Here is a 17,942-nt window from a genome sequence, read left to right on the forward strand (position 1 = left end):
GGAGTGGGTGGTCATTCCCTTCTCCAGAGGATCTTCCTGACCCAGGGATCGGACCCAGGTCTCCCACATTTCGGGCAGATTCTTTATCATCTAAGCCACCAAGGAACAGTACCTCTAATCCTCACCAAATAGTCCAATGGTGCAATGATTATATAGGAACTTAGTTGAATCTATTAGGTGGAGAGGTATCTGAGTTCTTGAAGCAGATAATAAAGGGAGATAATATAGGACTGTATCATAGTTAGATAAACCAAAATGTCAATTAACCAAAAGAAGCACAACTATACATCACTCCCCAACTCAGTTCCTACTTGGCTCTTAGTCTCCACTAATCCTTGGTCATATCCCCAGGGGCTCCCTAGGGCCCCTTGGAGCTGAGCCCATCTTCCTGACTCTCCCACATGACAGTAGACATTTCTGTGGACCTTTCTCAGTGGTTTCTTTTTGCTCATATGAGGAATGGGCAAGATATGCAGGAGAAAAGCTTAGTAGTCTAGGTTACTAAACATCTGAACCATTTAAAATGGGCTGACAAAAATCAAAGGCAGAATGTGGACTGTTGTGGGGGGAAGTTAATAGCTATTAACTGCAGTTGACAAAAATGAAGAATTGTTTTTCTGACAAAGGAGAGTTTAGGAAATTTAAAATCTATTGTGAATGTCCAAAATAATGAGCAAAGGCGAAATCTGTGACACATCCTACTGAACACAGATATAAATCTGACCTGTGTGCATAAGGGAAATGGTTAAAATTAGAGCAGAGCCATTTCCTGATTAACACAGATGAGTGCATGCTTTCAAAAACTAGTAGGTCCTATGAGAAGGCAGATTTTCTATGGAAGGAAACCAGTAGAAGAAAATATATTAATAATAGCACTGACATCATCATGACAGAGAAAAGGAAAACTCTGTGTATATGTGTGTGTGTGAGACAGAGAAGAGGGGTAAGAAGGAAATATGGAAAGTCTGACAGAAGTAGAATTAAGGGCACAGAATCTTATTATATCCTAAAATGACTTTTTTTTAAAAGAACAAATCCATAGTATAGATAAACTTTGAAAAGTGATATTAGAGTTCTAAAGGCTTTACTTAGAATCTATGACAGCATTTAGTTCTTAAACTGTTTGCTTATTTTTCTATGACTGTGAGGACGATATATCATAATGTTGACTTGGATGATGAAGGGTGACATCACCAGCTGTCCTGTACACAAATCTGGTATTTTATGCTTTTCACCATTCCCCATGACAAGTTCCATCTTCATGCCCCTAACCCCCTGGCAGCTGCAGCCAAGCCTGGAGTCTTGCCACCCAGACAGGGCTCAGGACGTAGGACAAGGCTCCTAGAGCCCAAGGTGGAGCGGATGTTGTCAGCTCTGTGGGGTTCTCGTTGACTGCTCCCTGTTTTTGGCTGTTCTCCCACACAGGGCTAAAGCCTCTCCAGTTCTAAATGGAACAACACAAGACACCCCCACCCCAGGCCGCCTTCACTTCCTTCTCTGATAGGCTAGTCAGATTTGGCAAACACTACAGATGTCACAGATAATTCTGTAGTGTAAGTAGGTCCCATGAAAGATTTGGGATATACTGACACTACAAAATGATTCACTATTGATCTGAAATTCACATGTAACTGGCAACTTGTATTTTACCTGGTGACCTTATTATCTGAACTCTGGGAACCCCCAGTGTACCTGGGAAGGGTCTTAGGAAGGTCAGAATAGGGTATTTGGGGTGAGACGCACGGCACAAAGAGTAAATACATTGTCTATTAAAGGACAAAACACAAAATCCTCTTAGTTCATCTGAAAACAGTCATTCCTGAAGTCCTTGTCACGTTACCCACAACACTGCTCCTGGGTGGGGGCGGGGGTGGTGTTCCCTTTTCCTTCCCTCCACCCTTCTGGCAAGGATCTGAATTTTGCGTATTTAAGGAGCAATTGCAGCACAGAAGAGTAGCTGGCAAGTGATGAATCTACTGTACAGAGAACAGATCAGACAGGTCTCGGGGGAGATGGTTGGGGAGGGGGCGGGGAAACAGGGAAACACCAAAGACGAAGCTAGAGACGCAGCCACACCTTCAAGCTACACTTATTGCACAGATGTAAACACGCACAAATATGCCCGTGAATGAATTTAAAAATGTGTTCATTTCCTGAACCAACTTTATTTAACTTATTAACCTTGTCTGTGGCTGTTTGTGCAGAATCTCCTAGTGAGCAAGAACGCACACCTGCCGTCTCTGGTGGGAATCGGCCACCCAGGGCCAGAGGTGCTGGGATACAGTGGGTCAGCTGAGCCACGGTGCTGTCTAGAAGCATCTCTTCCCTAATCCTGAGATCCTAATTTGCCTTGGTCCAGAAGGAACACCTGTTGTTTAACCTCTAATGGCTTTCTTACAAGTAAGATGAGAACCTATTAGTGCTCAAGCCAGCAAAAGTTCTAAGCTGAATGATAATTGCTGACATTTGAGGCACCTAGAATGAAAACTGAATAGTTTAGCATAGATTTTTCCTTCTGGTTAATTCATCATTTATCTTGACTTGATGTGATGATCTTTTTTATCAAACTAGTCTTTATTGGAGTAATGCTGAATTCTACCAAAGTTAAGACTAGTTATAATGGAGAGGATTTTCTTCGTGGACCCAAATGTTATTTTAAAAAAAGCACCCTGAAACCCTCCAAAACAATACATACACTGTCACACACAATCCATGGCTATATTCCTACATAGGTCTAGTGTCATGGAAACCTAAGCTCTTCTGTGCCTCTCTGATGAAAATCTGATCAAAAGACAGTGTAGTGGCATAAATCTTAAACTCAGTTTAGAGTGAAAAGGAGGTGCTGGGTGCATATAGATAGTCAGGAGGTTTAAAATAAAATGAAATAAACCTGCCTTTGGTTATAATGAAAGAAAACATAAGTTGTGCAATCAGTGTTACTGCATCATCCATTTCTTATTTTCTCACAGTGATAGTTCAGGTCTTTTGGGAGAGTCATTTTGTGTGTATCTTGGGATTTTAAAAGCTTTCCAGGTCTGCGATGCTCAACAATCAGGGTGTCTGATTCGTGGAGAGGGTCATAGCCCTGAACGGGAAGGTTTGCTGATGGAGAGCAGGAGTTGGGTGGGATGAGAGTACTGGTCCTAGGATGCTGTTTGGGCGTCTTGGGAACATCTCCCCCCTGTGCTGTCCCGAGTAGCAGTTTCCTCTGGTGATACCGGAGACGCAGATGGAGGAAGAAGGGGGTGCCTGACTGTGGCTGGAGGCTGGGATGCCTCGCGGGAAGTGGGTGGGGTTTGGTGACTGGAGACCATGTGATACCCGCGAGAGGACCACGTGCAGCGTCTGGGGGCAGTTGAGGCGCCGCCCGCCGGGGAGGGGTGCGCGGGGCCGGCTCCGCACACTCACCCGTGCTGCTCTGGATGGTCCTCACGGTGGTGGTGGTGCGCGGTGGGGAGGAGGACCGCAGCGACACGCACTCGTCGTCCTGCGAACAGCCCTTCTCGATGGCTCGCACATAGCTGTGGCTCCGCATGCGGAAGCAGCCAGGCATCGGGAGGTCCAGGGCCTCCACCGCCTGCGACTCCAGCTCGCTGAACACCGACTCGCAGACCGACTCGAACTGCCCGTTCACCTCCATCTCGCTTACCTGCGGGGCCAGATGGGACGTTAGCAACCGCTCTTCCTGGGGAGAAGCCAGCTCGCCCTCCGAGCATCTCCAAACCGCATCCCCCAGAGGAACACCCCATCAGATAGCATTAAATTCGAACGCATTTTAGCTTCTCAGCAAAAAAATCAGACCAGTCAATCCTAAAGGAAATTAACCCTGACTATGACGAAGCTCCCATACTTGGCCACCTGATGCGAAGAGCTGACTCATTGGAAAAGACTCTAATGCTGAGAAGGACTGTGGGCAGGAGGTGAAGGGGACGACAGAGGATGAGATAGTTGGATGGCATCACTGACTCCATGGACATGAGTTTGAGTAAGCTCCGGGAGTTGGTGATGGACAGGAAAGCCTGACGTGCTGCAGTCCTTGGGGGTCACAAAGAGACACAACTGAGCCACTGAATGGCAGTCTCCTTACAGACTAATGGGGTGGTATCTAGCTTATAGTCAATTAAACTCTAAAGAAAGAGAACTTTGTTTTTAGAATGCAAGGAAGCATGGTGTTGGGAAATCATTCCTCCAGCTCATGCTGAGATGCTAATTTTCCTTTATCCCTTCTCCAGCAGATATAAATGCAAACCTAGGGGCCAATGTTACAGCCCACGGTCAGAGTTCATGTACTTCAATGGGGCAATTTTTGGCACAAACGTTTTAGAAGCTAGTATTTTTATTGTGCCTTTGGAAGTGACTAGTTCGTCAAATAATTTGTGTCGGCTGGAATGTAATTTAGTGCAAAGTCTAGAAACAGGCCCTATATTTTCTGGCAAGATATATACATTCTGCACAAAAATAGGTCAACCGAGATGTGTCAGTCTTGAAAGACACTATTATTGAGATTTTCAAACTATATACATACTATCTAAAAAAGGTTTACTCTTCTCTATAAAAAGCTGATATGGTCCACAAATTGTTTTTAAAATCTTCCAAATAAATTCTTCCCCTTTTTGAGGAATCAGTGTTTATTTACTTATATTCCTCTGTATATAACTTACACTGGATTTGAACACCACATTAAAAAAAAAAGCCAGACCAGGTTGTTTAATCGCTCAGTTGTGTCCAACTCTCTTGCCACCCCACGGACTGCAGGCCTCCAGGCTTCTCTGCCCATTGGATTTCCCAGGCAAGAACACTGGAGTGGGCTGTCATTGTCTCCAGGGGATCAAACTGTGTCTCTTACATCTCCTGCTTTGGCAGTTGGATTCTTTACCACTAGCACCACCTGAGAAGCCCCATATTATATTTATATGTATATCTTTATTCCATACTAAAGATCTTGGTTTTCAAGGACACAGAAGATGATAGAATTGGGATATTCCACAATGATTCATTGGTTTCTTCCACAGTATATACACAACAGCCTCAGAATAGCAAACTAATACCACTTCTGCGCATACCACTATTAAAAACAGTTCACAATTCCTTCCTTTTGCATGTGCTCTCTCTGTTCGTTCCTCATTTAAAAATAGTTGTGCTATAGAATGAGGCCAGGCTCCACCTTTGCAGTACCAGGTGCTACTGCCAGTTCTGACAGCCTTAAAAACTTGAACTTCACTTCTGGGGGAGTAATCTGAAATGTAGATTTGAGAATTACTGGTTGGGGGAAATAGCATTTAAAGTTGGAAGTTGTGTGTGCAAGATTGTGTATGAGTATTTTTGTATTAAAGAAATTTAAAGGCAAAAGAAAAAATTGTTGTGCTATTTTGATATTATCAGAGCACATCACATACATGTTCTTTCCCACTGCAGCTCTCATTAGTCCTAGTTTTACAAATGACTAAGTTAATGTTTGTCACTACTTTTTTCATACAAAAAGGTGATTCTTTATCCAGCCTAGACACACATATAGGTCAAGTAGCTCTAGATGGCTTATAAAGACCAAGAGAGGGCCCCCAACCCACCTCCAATGCTTCCTCCCCAGAAGAACCATTTTCAATTCTTCCAGGTGAATCTTAATAGTATTTGCATCCATATTGCCAGACACATGCTTATGTGAATCTCCTGATACGTTCAGAGACCTCTGATAACCTCTTGGTTTCCTTCCTGCCCTTGAAACGTCTGTCTGGGTGCCTCCTACCACAGTCTATGGCTGCTAAGCCCACTGCTGTGCTGGGATCTCCCTTCCCCATCATTCCGGGGGTGCCTTTCATTATCTAACTGGTGGTGGTGCCCCAGTTCCCCTTCCCCTGTTTTATTCCCTCTTTTCAGTGGAGCACATCTTCCAGTGCTTTCTCGGGAAGGCGGCCCCCTTCACATCATTGGAAATGTCTGTACCACCTCCACCGTCAAGGGAGAGCATGCTTGCATTTAGAGTTTTAGCTGCATCCCTCCTTCTTTCAGGTGTTTCTGGGCTTCTCTCCTTGTCTCTTAGCCTCCGTGTGTGCTAGAGACTGAGAAAACGGATGTCTTTCTCACCTCTGAGCCTTTCTGTGTGCGCTGGTTTGCCCCATCCCTTCTGGAAGCATTTTAGGGTTTTTTTTTTTTTTTGGTCCTGAGTGATCTAATGTTTCACCATGGCATTCCCTGTAGGGATCTTTCTCCATTCATTATACTAGGTACTGGGTGGGCCCTCTCAACCTGAAGAGTCATATCTTTCAATTCTGGGACCATTTCTGGGACCATCATTTCATTAGTAATTGCCTTCCTTCTGTTTCACTGCTCAGATTTTAAATTCATTTGGATTTATTTTTTATCTGGGTTAATGCCATGAGTGGGACTATAGAGAAGGCTGAATGCTGAAGAATTGATGCTTTCAAACAGCGATGTTTGGTAAGATTCTTGAGAGTCCCTTGGACAGTAAGGAGATCAAACCAGTCAATCCTAAAGGAAATTAACCCTGAATATTCATTGGAAGGACTGGTGCTGAAGCTGAAGCTCCAATCCTTTGGCGACCTGATGCAAAGAGCTGACTCATTGGAAAAGAACCTGGTGCTGGGAATGATTGAAGGCAGGAGGAGAAGGGAATGACAGAGGATGAGGTGGTTGGATGACATTACTGACTCAATGGACATGAGTCTGAGCAAACTCCAGGAGATACTGAAGGACAGGGAAGCTTGGCATGCTGCAGTTCATGGGGTTGCAAAAAATTGGACAGGACTTAGCAATTGAACAACAGCAATGCTGTTTCTACTATATCATGGGCAATTCACTTGAATTCTCTGAGCCTCACTTTTCTCATCTGTAAAATGGGTATAGTAATACCTACCTCACAGGGATGCTTTTAAGGAGAAAAATAAAATATACAAGTGAAACTTACTAGGCACATAGTAGGCATTCCACAAGTACTAGATATTATTTTATGAGAGAGTGTGGTGGGAAGAATGAGAAAAATTACTCTAATTCTCTGAAGTTCATAAATTAAAAAATGATCTTTCTTATGCGTGTGTGCATGTCCGTAGTCTGCCAGGCTCCTCTGTCATGGGATTTTCCAGGCAAGAATACTGGAGTGGGTTGCCATTTCCTTCTCCAGGGGATCTTCCAGACCCACGGATCGAACCCATGTCTCCTGCACTGGCAGGCATATTCTTTACGACTGAGCTACCTAGGAAGCCAATCTTTCTTACAGTTGATATGAAATTAATGAGATAATATGCAAAGCTTATAGCATATGTCAGGTAAATGATATATAGTAACTATTCCATTTGTTCTCATTTCCATTATTACTACTGCTATTATTGGCAATATTATTGCCACTAATAACCCAATTCCAGCAGATATTGAAGAAAGTTATGAGTTAGGAGTCAGGACACCTAGGTGTTCTAGGTTCTGTCACTGACTAGCTGTGTGCTCATAGATGCTTAATTCATCTCCGTTTACATTTCTGGTACATATACAAGGAAGGGATGGTTTAGGTCAAAAGTCACCACTAACCTGCTAGTACTACCATCAAGTACAATAACTGCCCTATTACATTTACATTTTTAAAATGGTGTACAAACCCAAACATCACTGGACAAAATATATCTGTGGGCTTCTAGTTTATCATTCTAGGTGAAGATGTTTGATTTGGACTTGAAATAAATTGAGAAGTAAATTAAGCTAATTTGGAAATGAGAGTTATTATGCCAAATATTTTTAAAAATGTGACTTTCTCAAATTCTTCTCAAGTCTTACTTTAAAAGCCCCCATTTTTTAGATGTGTATATAGGGAAAAAAAAGTAGAAAGGGAATAAACATATAAAAAGATATTTGGTTTTCCTCATAATCCAAGCGCAATCTGTTTTTATGGATATTTTATTTCTATAAGGTATGAATGGCGGAAAAAATTGTTATTCTATACCAATTTCTTAACTTACAGCATTTTACTTTGATCTTTATAGGAGCCTTTGATGAATAATATATCAGGTTTTAAGAAGGAATAGGATATAATGCACTTAAATTCTATACTATTAGAGCTGCTACTGAAGATCTGTAAGAGAGATATCTCCAACATCACAACAACCAACTACTTTTTGAAAAGCCTAGAATATATATAATAGGATTACTTAGAAGAAGAAATCATTCTCTTTGAATAATGACAATGCTGGGACGGTGACAATATTTGAAATCATCCTTCCTGATACTCTGTTCCTTGAAAAATGAATATGATACTAGAAAAATGGTGTGTCATTAGGAATCCATTTAGGATGGCTCTGCTTCCTGTATTTTACTTAAGGTGAAATGATCACAGCACTGAATCGCAGACTTGACCCCCCCAGATCAGGGCCCACATGTGCCTCTTCAGTGATTTGTCGACATTGTACTAAATTGTCACCAGAAAGTGACACTGTCTCAAGGAAGGTCAGATCTGTGGTGCAGAGACTAAAAGCAGGCAGCTGCATAAGCGTGCGTCCTGATAGAGAAGCTCTCCTGTTTTAACTATGTGAAATTATGAAAGCAGTGGGTGTGTATAAGCATTTTCAGCAAAATATTCTAAACCCATGGATGTATTCTTCAGGTGTGACACCTGAGATTTATAGACTATTTTACAATTCTGGAAGGCTATGTGACCACAAGCCTGTCCAGAATAAAGATAAGTTTGAAAACGTTTTAAAAATTATATTGTTTATGTTGAAAAAAAGTAAGAACAAAGCAAAGTTCAAATTTCACCAAATGAGACACCAAATATTTACCTAAGAGTTGGGATAGTGAGCTTCTCTGGACAGCAGTAGCTGGCACAAATAGATATGTGTACTCTTGGAGATTTCTTTAAGGAAATGTACAGTGGGCAAACACTGGAATCCAATATGCCAACTTTTCCTGACTTCCACCCTACCCTGATATTGGAGCCTTGCTGTGGTCCCTGCCTTTGCTTTTCAAGGATACATTTTAGCAGGAAGCTCTATTTTGATGGTGGGGACAAAATGGGAGGAGTGGTCCTATTTCAAGGTCTTCCTCTGATAGATCAGAGATGCTTCAGGGCTTAGCCTACTATTCAACACCACCACCTTTACCATCTTCACCACTACCAGCATCATTAGCATCATCTTTACCACCACCATCATGACCAGCACCCTCATCACACTCCTCACCACCATTACCGGCACCATCTCCATCAACACTATCGCCACTATCAGCAGCAGCAGCAGCACGACCACCACCACCAGTAATATTAATTCTCACCCTGAGGATCACAAAGTCTTTCAAACTAGCCTCTCTGCCTCTTCAGGCTCTTTCTCATTCTCTCCAATTTTCCTACAATTAATTTTTTTCGGGGGAGGCTGGATTAACTATCCTTCATCAAAGTTCTGATCGTCTGTTTTGCCTGCATAAAAGCTGAAGTTTTAATTAATCTTCAGTCAGTCCCCCTTCTAATGAATAAGATCCAGTCCCTTGGGCCATGCGTGGAAGGCCGTGCATGAAAGATGCCTCCAAGACAAAATTCAGAACAGATTGCCCATTGCTGCGGCTATAAGTATTCTGAATTCCAACCACACACTATTGCTTGCATGTGCTTTGGGGCTTCCAATGTGGTGCTAGCGGTAACTGCTTTAGGCCAGCATTTTTCAAAGTTCAGATATATACTATTTTAATAAATACTTCTTTATTAATACATTACTTATTAGAATCACCTGGAATATCTGTTAAAATGTACATTCCTAGACCCCATGCCTAGAAGCTCTCTCTTTAGAATCCTGGGCACTAAACACTTTTTTTTTTTTTAATTCTCTTGGGGATCTCATTGACAATTTCATGACCACAAAGTCCCATTTAACTTTTGGTTACTTACATATCTTACAGAGTGTTTATAAGGATTAATATTATGAACACATAAAGCGGTTGGCACGGTGCCTGACCCAGTAAACTTGGCTCTTATGGCTAATTCTTGTCCTACCTACCTCAGTGTTTTTCTGGTGTTCAAGTAAATAATGTTTGTTATTTATTTTTTGGTATAACCTCCATTAAACTGTAAACTTAGGGGGAGCAGGAATGAGGCATTATTCACCACTGAATAACTTGCAAAATCTAGCCCAGTGTTTTGCTCAATAATATTAGCTGAGTTAACAGTATAGTGCTTTTTAAAATAATTAATTAATTTTTGTCTGCTCTGGGTCTTCTTTGCTGTGCATGGGTTTTCTCTAGCTTTGGCAGGTGGGGGCTACTCTCTAGTTGCAGAGCTTGGGCTTCTCACTGTGGGGGCTCCTCCTGCTATGGAGCACAGACTCTGGGTACTTGCGTTTCCGTAGTTGTGGCTCTCAGGCCCAGCAGTCTGGGCGCATGGGCTTAGTTGCCCTTCAACCAGGGATCAAACCCGTGTCCCCTGCATTGGCAGGTGGATTCTTAACCCTGGACCACCAAGGGAGTCCCAAGTATGGTGCTTATTTTTAAAAACTGATAAAAATTAAAATTCAGAACTCCTAAACATTATTTCAGAAAAAATACCCTTTTTTTGTCCTTCCAGAAGAAGCATCTCTTGCTCCTCTGGTGGCCCCTGAAAGCTGCAGTGTCCACCCTCTAGGAGTCCTAGGTTTGGCCCTCCCTTGCGCTGAGGCAGCCTAACCCCTTCTCATATTCTCTGAGACCATCAGTGGAAGGCACTAAGAAGCTTTAGCTGAGTGTTTCAGATGCAGTATTAAGTCAACTTTACTGAGTCTCCATCCCTAATTCTGGGTACCAGTTCTTAGAAGTAGACTTGTGTCTTAACAACCAAGACACAGTATTCACCTAGGACCCAGCTGGAATAAACAGATCTCATTTCCCAGCCTTTGTCCCTGTTTTGATGACTTGCTTAATACTTTTAGGATTAGACACTGCCTGGGTTTTGCCAATGATGTCCACCCTGTCCTTCTATCCTTCAAATGTCTTTGCAACTGAAGCCTCATCCATCAACTTCTTAATGACAAATGTGCTGGTGCAGGCTGACTGCTGAAGAGTTTCCTCAAGGACTCCCCCCACGTGCTTTATACCCCGTCTGCCCCAAGGTCCCTTCTGCTGCTGGTAGGGCTGTTGGTCCCCAGAGCCGACTGTGGCCAATCACAGGCAGCATTTAGACTGAGGCCTCTGCCTGACCACCAGCATCACTCGGGGGATGTCAACCTCCTCGCGTCACACCCGCTGGGTTTCCCCAACTCCCCCGTGCAGTTCACTGCGCATGGCCGCGGGGCTCACCTGGCTGATGGTGCTCATGGCGCGCATGTAGCTCTCGTTCCTGGAGCGGAACTTCGGGGATGTGAGCAGCCCCGCAGGGTCAAGGCTGTCGAGGCTTCGGTTGATGGAGACCTCACTGACCGCCCTCAGGTAACTGTGACTCCGGATCTGGAGTTTGGGGGAGTGCTCATTGGAAATCCTGGAGGAGAACAATGGAGAGTGTGCGTCGAGTCCTGTTCCAACGTGCAGGCGGGAATAAGACAGGGCAAGTCCCGACTGCCATAGCCACCCTACATACTAGCGCGAGCAACACAGATGCCCTCCCATGGTCGTTACACTCCCCCGTGGGGTCTGGAAAGAAAGCTTTTGGTGGGAAATCATTGAGAGCAATTATAATTCCTTCAGCCCATGCAATAATGTCCTCAATCACATTTTCCTAGATATCCTAGAGGGCATCTTGTAGCTGCCATGCCTGCCCTAGAATTCTTCCTGGTTGTAATTTGTGAGCTTTCCCTTTGTATTCATTTCTTTTCTATGCCATCTTCTATTTTACTTTTTATTGTGGTAAAAGTCACATAATATATAAAATGCACTATTCAACCGTATTTAACTGTTGAGTTCTGTGGCACTAAGTATATTCACATTGTTGTGCAACTCTCACCATCATCCATCTCCCGAATGTTTCACCTTCCTAAACTGAAACTCTGTCCCCAGTAAACACTAATTCCCCATCCCCTGATCCCCCCTCCCCTCTACACCCAAAGCCCCTGGCATCTACCAATCTACTTTCTGACTCTATGAATTTGACTATTCTAGGTATCTCACATAGGTGGAATCAAACAGTATTTGCACCTACTGTATATTGGAATGCACTTTTGAGGTTAGTTTAATATATGTCCTACAAACAAGACTGTCTTTTTGGATTTTCTGTTAATGGCAGATGGGTGTCTGTCTGTAACTCTACCAATATCTCTCTCTTGATTCATCTACCATCTGTTTAATCTTTTCTCATTTAGTTGAGATTTAACAGTGAACAAAACTTATATTTTAGATGTTAACATGTGCACATCTCTAAATCTTGATATCCAAAGACAAACCTTACATACATTATACTCGTAAGACTATTTCCCAAGATGCATTTTAAAATTATAAAAGCAGAAACTGTACTTTGCAAATAGCCAAGCTATCCAGAAGTGCACAGAGCAGAAAGTGGGTCTCTCGGTCCCCTTGTTCCTGCTCCAGAATTCCACTCCCCTGAAAGAGCTGCCCATAGCAACTTGCTGTATAGCCTTCCTTGCCTTTTCTGTACACATAAAAACAATTATTTTAGTAATTAAAAATTTTTTATTGAAATATAGTTGATTTACAATGTTGTGTTAGTTTCAAGTGTATAGCAAAGTGGTTTAGTTATATATTCTTTTTCTTTAGACACTATTACAAGATATTGAACATAGTTCCTTATGCTATACAATAGGACCTTGGTTTATTTTTTTTAATCTATTTTATATACAGCAGTATATTTTAATCCTAAACTCCTAATTTATCCCCCCTCCCCCCTTTCCCCTATGGTAACCATAAGTTTGTTTTCTGTGTCTGTGTTTTTTAAGTAATTTTTGAAGTTTGTTTTTGTGTGGGATTCAGGGTGATTTTGTTTCTTTCATAATTAAATTAAAAAAATTTGCTATAATATTGTTTGCAATTTAAAAAGTTGATAAGGAAAAAGATGTAGGCCCAATAAGCTTCTATTATTTATAATTTTTCTGGAGATTGTAGCCAATGAAATTAGAAACAAAAAAATAAATAGAGAATATAAATATTATGAAGAAAGAAACTTTGAGTATTTATAGATTATACAATTAATTAGCTAGAAGATAAAATCAACTGAAAACTTTTAGAACTAATAAGAGTGATTCCCCAAATTGTTACATACAGGGTAAAAACAGAGAAATCAATAGTTTTTCTATATACTGCCACAACCAAATAGAAATTTTAATTTAAAAATCCATTCAAAATGATAAATATAATAAGTAGAAGCTATGAAAAAGAGGTGCACCAAAAATTTTTGAAAAAGTAATAAAACTTTATGCAAGGCAATAAGCAAGTCGTAAATAAAAACAATTTTCCCGGATGTGAAACTCAATATTGTAAAAAATTTTAAACTTCCTAAATTAATCTACAAATTTAATACTTGTTGTTCAATAGCTAAGTGGTGTCCAACTCTTTGTCACCCCATGAACTGCAGCACGCCAGGCTCCTCTGTCCTCTACTGTCTCCTCTGTCCTCAGTATCTTGAGGAGTTTGCTCAGACTCATGTCCATTCCTGACCCAGGGATCCAACCCAGGTCTCCTCCATTGCAGGCAGATTCTTGACCATCTGAGCACCAGGGAAGCCCCTGGTAAATTTAATACTAAAAGCTGAGGATTTGATTAATGGCCACTTTTTGCAACTACATTGAAGTGAAGTGAAGTTGCTCAGTTGTGTCCGACTCTTTGCAATCCCATGGACTGTAGCCTACCGGGCTCCTCTGTCCATGGGATTTTCCAGGCAAGAATACTGGAGTGGGTTGCCATTTCCTTTTCCAGGAGATCTTCCCGACCCAGGGATCGAACCCAGGTCTCCTGCATTGTAGGCAGACGCTTTACCGTCTGAATCACCAGGGAAGACTACACTGAAGGAGGGGCCAAATTAGAATAGATCTGGAATTTAGCATCAAAAGGAAACCTCTTGTGTATTTTACTAATACAAAAGAGAAACTGTTCTAGCAATGTTCCCTATGGATCCTAAAAGTAGCTGCCAAACATAAAAATACCTCTGCCAGATCAGGCAAGTATTTTGCATGCATTATGTGCCATTATGGAGAGTCACCATGGACCACTTTATAAATGCTTGTGCCAAAAATCCCTGTCAGAAAACAAATACACTGAAGAGTAAATTTTCCCATTGAGATCTCTTCTAGGGAAAGAGAGCCTTCTCTAGAAGCATTTACAGCCTAAAGTTCACGTCCACTAGAACTTGAGAGAAGACAAATGTGTTTCTTTGTCTATTTTGTAGCATGACCCAGAGCAATGGTATTGCCAATATAAATGATGCTGCGCTTCCAAACAGTTATCAGGGCAGCAATGGGGGCAGCTGTTTCATAAATGGTCTGCATTCAAAAGAAAAAGTGAAAAGCTCAGTGTTTTGAAAAATGAGTGTGTGTCTGCTGGCTGAGATGGAGAAACTCTGGCCACTCATGAAATAAAGCATAATTCCAAACTGGAAAATCATTCAGAAGAGATCAAATAGTTCTACTTTGGTGAGTCATTCCTCACCACACATTTCTCACCACCTCACATGTTGTTTCATGTGATGAAACAACACATACTTTAATGATACACGAAATATAAGGAAATGAGCTTTTTGATCTTGTCCACTTAGAGAGCAGAGCCCACAGCTCTCATTATAAAGGGTACGGTATGTACGTGTGCTCCTGATGATGAAACACTCATGAAAGAAACACCAAAAGAGAATGAGTTGATTATCAACTCTAGAGGAAGTTGCTAAGAAGAAAAGGAATGTGCAAATTCAGAAACATTAGCCCTAATATTAATGATCGATGTTAACCTATTCAAATGACAGCCATCATATTTCACTTTCTCTCTAAATTGCTTATACTAAGTTAACCTTTCATGGCTTATCCCAATGGAATTGAGATTTTGGCCTGGTTGAGCCCCATTCATTGTCATGTCCTTTAACTGCACCCAAAGATGGGATGCCCTTAGATGGCAGTGAGACAGCTAGACAAACAAGTTTGGCCAGTGAATCAGTAAGGTTTCCATTGCAAAAAGAAAAAAAGCAATAATACTTGGAAAGCAACATTTAATACATTTTATTTTTTGAATATAGTTTTATTAATTTTAATTGTGTTTATTTTAAAAGATATTTTAATTTTATTGGAGTATAGTTAATTTACCATAATAGGAAAGAATATGAAAAAGAATGCATGTGTATATATATATATATACATATATATATATGAATCACTTTGCTGCACAGCAGAAATTAACACAATACTGTAAATCAACTACACTGCATATTCTGTGATAACCTATATTAAGTAAGTTGATTTACAATGTTGTGTTAATTTCTGCTGTACAGTAAAATGATTCATACACACACACACATATATATAATCCATTTTTTTCATATTCTTTTCCATTATGGTTTATCACAGGATATTGAATATAGTTCCCTGTACTATACAGTAGGACCTTGTGGTTTATGCATTCTCTATATAATAGTTTACCTCTGTTAATTTCAAACTCCCAATCCATCCCTCCCCCTGCCCCCCTTTAACTTTGGCAACCACAAGTCTGTTCTCTCTGTCTGAGAACACAAATTTTGAATCAGGGTTCCCAAAGAGAAAATGATTAATCCTGTAATATATCACTGAAATTATAACCCCACAAGATGAATAAGCTCCAGGGATCTAATGTACAGCACAGTGCATGTGTCCTATCACTCAGTCATGTCCGACTCTTTGCGACCCCGTGGACTGTAGCCCTCCAGGCTCCTCTGTCCATGGGATTCTCCAGGCAAGAACACTGGAGTGGGTTGCCATACTCTCCTCCAGGGGCTCTTCCCAACCCAGGGATCGAACCCAGGTCTCCTGCATTGCAGGCAGATTCTTTACCACTGAGTCACCAATAACTACATGATAACAAATAAAATGGAAAACTTACTCAAGGGGCTCAGAGCAAGCCCCATGAAAAAGAATAAACCTGAAGAGAGATTATGCAGGCTGAGAAATTAAAAGAAAAGAATAAGGAAGAACAAACAGAGCTTCAAAGATGGTGGGACACCATCAAACACACCAACATACATGTAATTGGAGTTCCAGAAGGAGAGGTAGAAAATACATTTGAAGAATTAGTGGCCAAAAACATCCCATATCTGATGAAAACTCATATATCTAAGAAGCTTAAAAAAACTCAAAATACTATAAACTCAGTGAGATCCACACCTCATCCTTGTAGAAGTGTCAAAAGGCAAAGACAATGAGAAAATCTTGAAAGCAGAAAGAAATGACTCATCACTTACTACAGGGAATCATCAATAAGGTTAAAAGCTGACTTCTCATCATAAATCAAGGGTGCTAGAGGGCACTGAGATGAAATATTCCAAGTACTGAATGAAAAAGATTGTCAACAAAGAAGTCTATATACAGAAAAACTGTTTTTCAAAAAAGAAGTTAAGACATTCCCAGAAACAGACTGAGAGATTCATTGCCAGCCACCTAGAGTCTTTTTTCAAACTTCTTTTTGCAACACCATATTGTTCCTTAAACGCTTCATTTTCCTTCTGTTTCTTAGAACTTTAACTTCATAAAGGGATCCATTTCACCAACTGATTAGCCCCATCAGAACAGCACAGCTTAGACACAGGAGCAACTTCTACATTTTAAGATTCAGACTGAAGAAACAAACTCCCCTAGGCCCCTTGTTATGTTCTTTGTTGCTCTTCCTCCATAAATGCGTGATGTGGGGAATGAATGTCAGCACTATTTCTGGGAGACATGACACTGCCAAGTGTTGTAGACCTTGCTATCTCTTAGAAGTCCAGGGTGGGGTAAAAGGAAGATGAGGAAATCATCTTGGGGATTTTTCTTTGCTCCATTAGCTTCACTCTGTAGAGAAAAAAACTGATATGGGTGGGGATTTGTTGACTGTTCTACTGGGAAGATTATCAAAGAGCCACAGGCTGAGTATCTGCAAAGCCATATGCTAGAAGCTGGGATAATGCATTTTAGTTATAAAGTGGATCTTGTCCAAAATAAAGGTGCAGTTCTTCTGACAATAATTCATCAACCCTAGCAACTTTCAACATAAAATGCAGTTCTTACAGGGTGCCAAATATGTTTATCCATTATATTTAGGCTCTTCTGACACTTGGAAGGACTTCCCAGGTGGTGCTAGTGGTAAAGAACTCACCTGAGACGAACTCAATGCAGGAGATGCAAGAGACTCGGGTTTGATCCCTGGGTCAGGAAGAGCCCCTGGAGAAGGGCACAGAAATTCCTGGAACCGTGCAATCCCCTGGAGGAGGGCACAGAATTCCAAGAAAGATACTTGGAATTCAAACATTCTTTCCTATAGATTCTCTAGACTGTGCAACATTAGATTTAAAACAATACAAATCAGATGCCAACTATTCATAATGCTTGTGCTAGATGCTGCAGAGAACATGTGATTCCTGCCTTTGATAACATCAGTCTCCAGATAGAGACAAATATGCCGAACGAACTTGAAGATAATCTGTGTTGTGCTTATAACAGGGCTTCCCAGTTGGCGTTAGTGGTAAAGAACCCACCTGCTAATGCAGGAGACATATGAGATGCGGGTTTGACCCCTGGGTTGGGAAGATCCCTTGGAGGAAGGCATGGCAACGCCAGTATTCTTGCCTGGAGAATGCCATGAACAGAGGAGCCTGGCAGGCTACAGCCCATGGGGCCACAGAGCTGGATACGACTGAAGCAACTTAGTACACACACACGTGCTTATAATAAGTGTTCAAGAAAGAAGCAAGAAGAAGGTAGCAAAGAAGAGACTCATTTGGAGTAGAGGTATTAGGAAAAGCTTTGGAGAGAGGACAGCTTGGAGTCCTCTCAGACCCTGATAGACTGTCACCATGTAAGAGTGAGCCAGACAGAAGTCATTCCAGACCCAGGGAG

At 41.5% G+C, this 17,942-nt stretch overlaps 1 protein-coding gene across 9 annotated transcripts in view; it reads right to left on the bottom strand.

Annotated features, from left to right (window-relative positions):
- DLGAP1 (DLG associated protein 1) overlaps positions 1 to 17,942 on the bottom strand; it is a 770,938-nt gene that overhangs the window by 135,370 nt on the left and 617,626 nt on the right. For all 9 annotated transcript variants that reach the window (XM_043443644.1, XM_043443645.1, XM_043443646.1 and 6 more), the window contains 2 exons: positions 11,254 to 11,431; positions 3,409 to 3,649 (listed from right to left, as the gene is read on the bottom strand). In XM_043443644.1, coding sequence (XP_043299579.1) covers positions 3,409 to 3,649; positions 11,254 to 11,431 — 419 coding nt within the window. The remainder of the gene's footprint in view (positions 1 to 3,408; positions 3,650 to 11,253; positions 11,432 to 17,942) is intronic.

Source organism: Cervus canadensis, chromosome 23 (genome assembly GCF_019320065.1).
Source record: "Cervus canadensis isolate Bull #8, Minnesota chromosome 23, ASM1932006v1, whole genome shotgun sequence".
NCBI classification, from domain to species: Eukaryota; Metazoa; Chordata; class Mammalia; order Artiodactyla; family Cervidae; genus Cervus; species Cervus canadensis.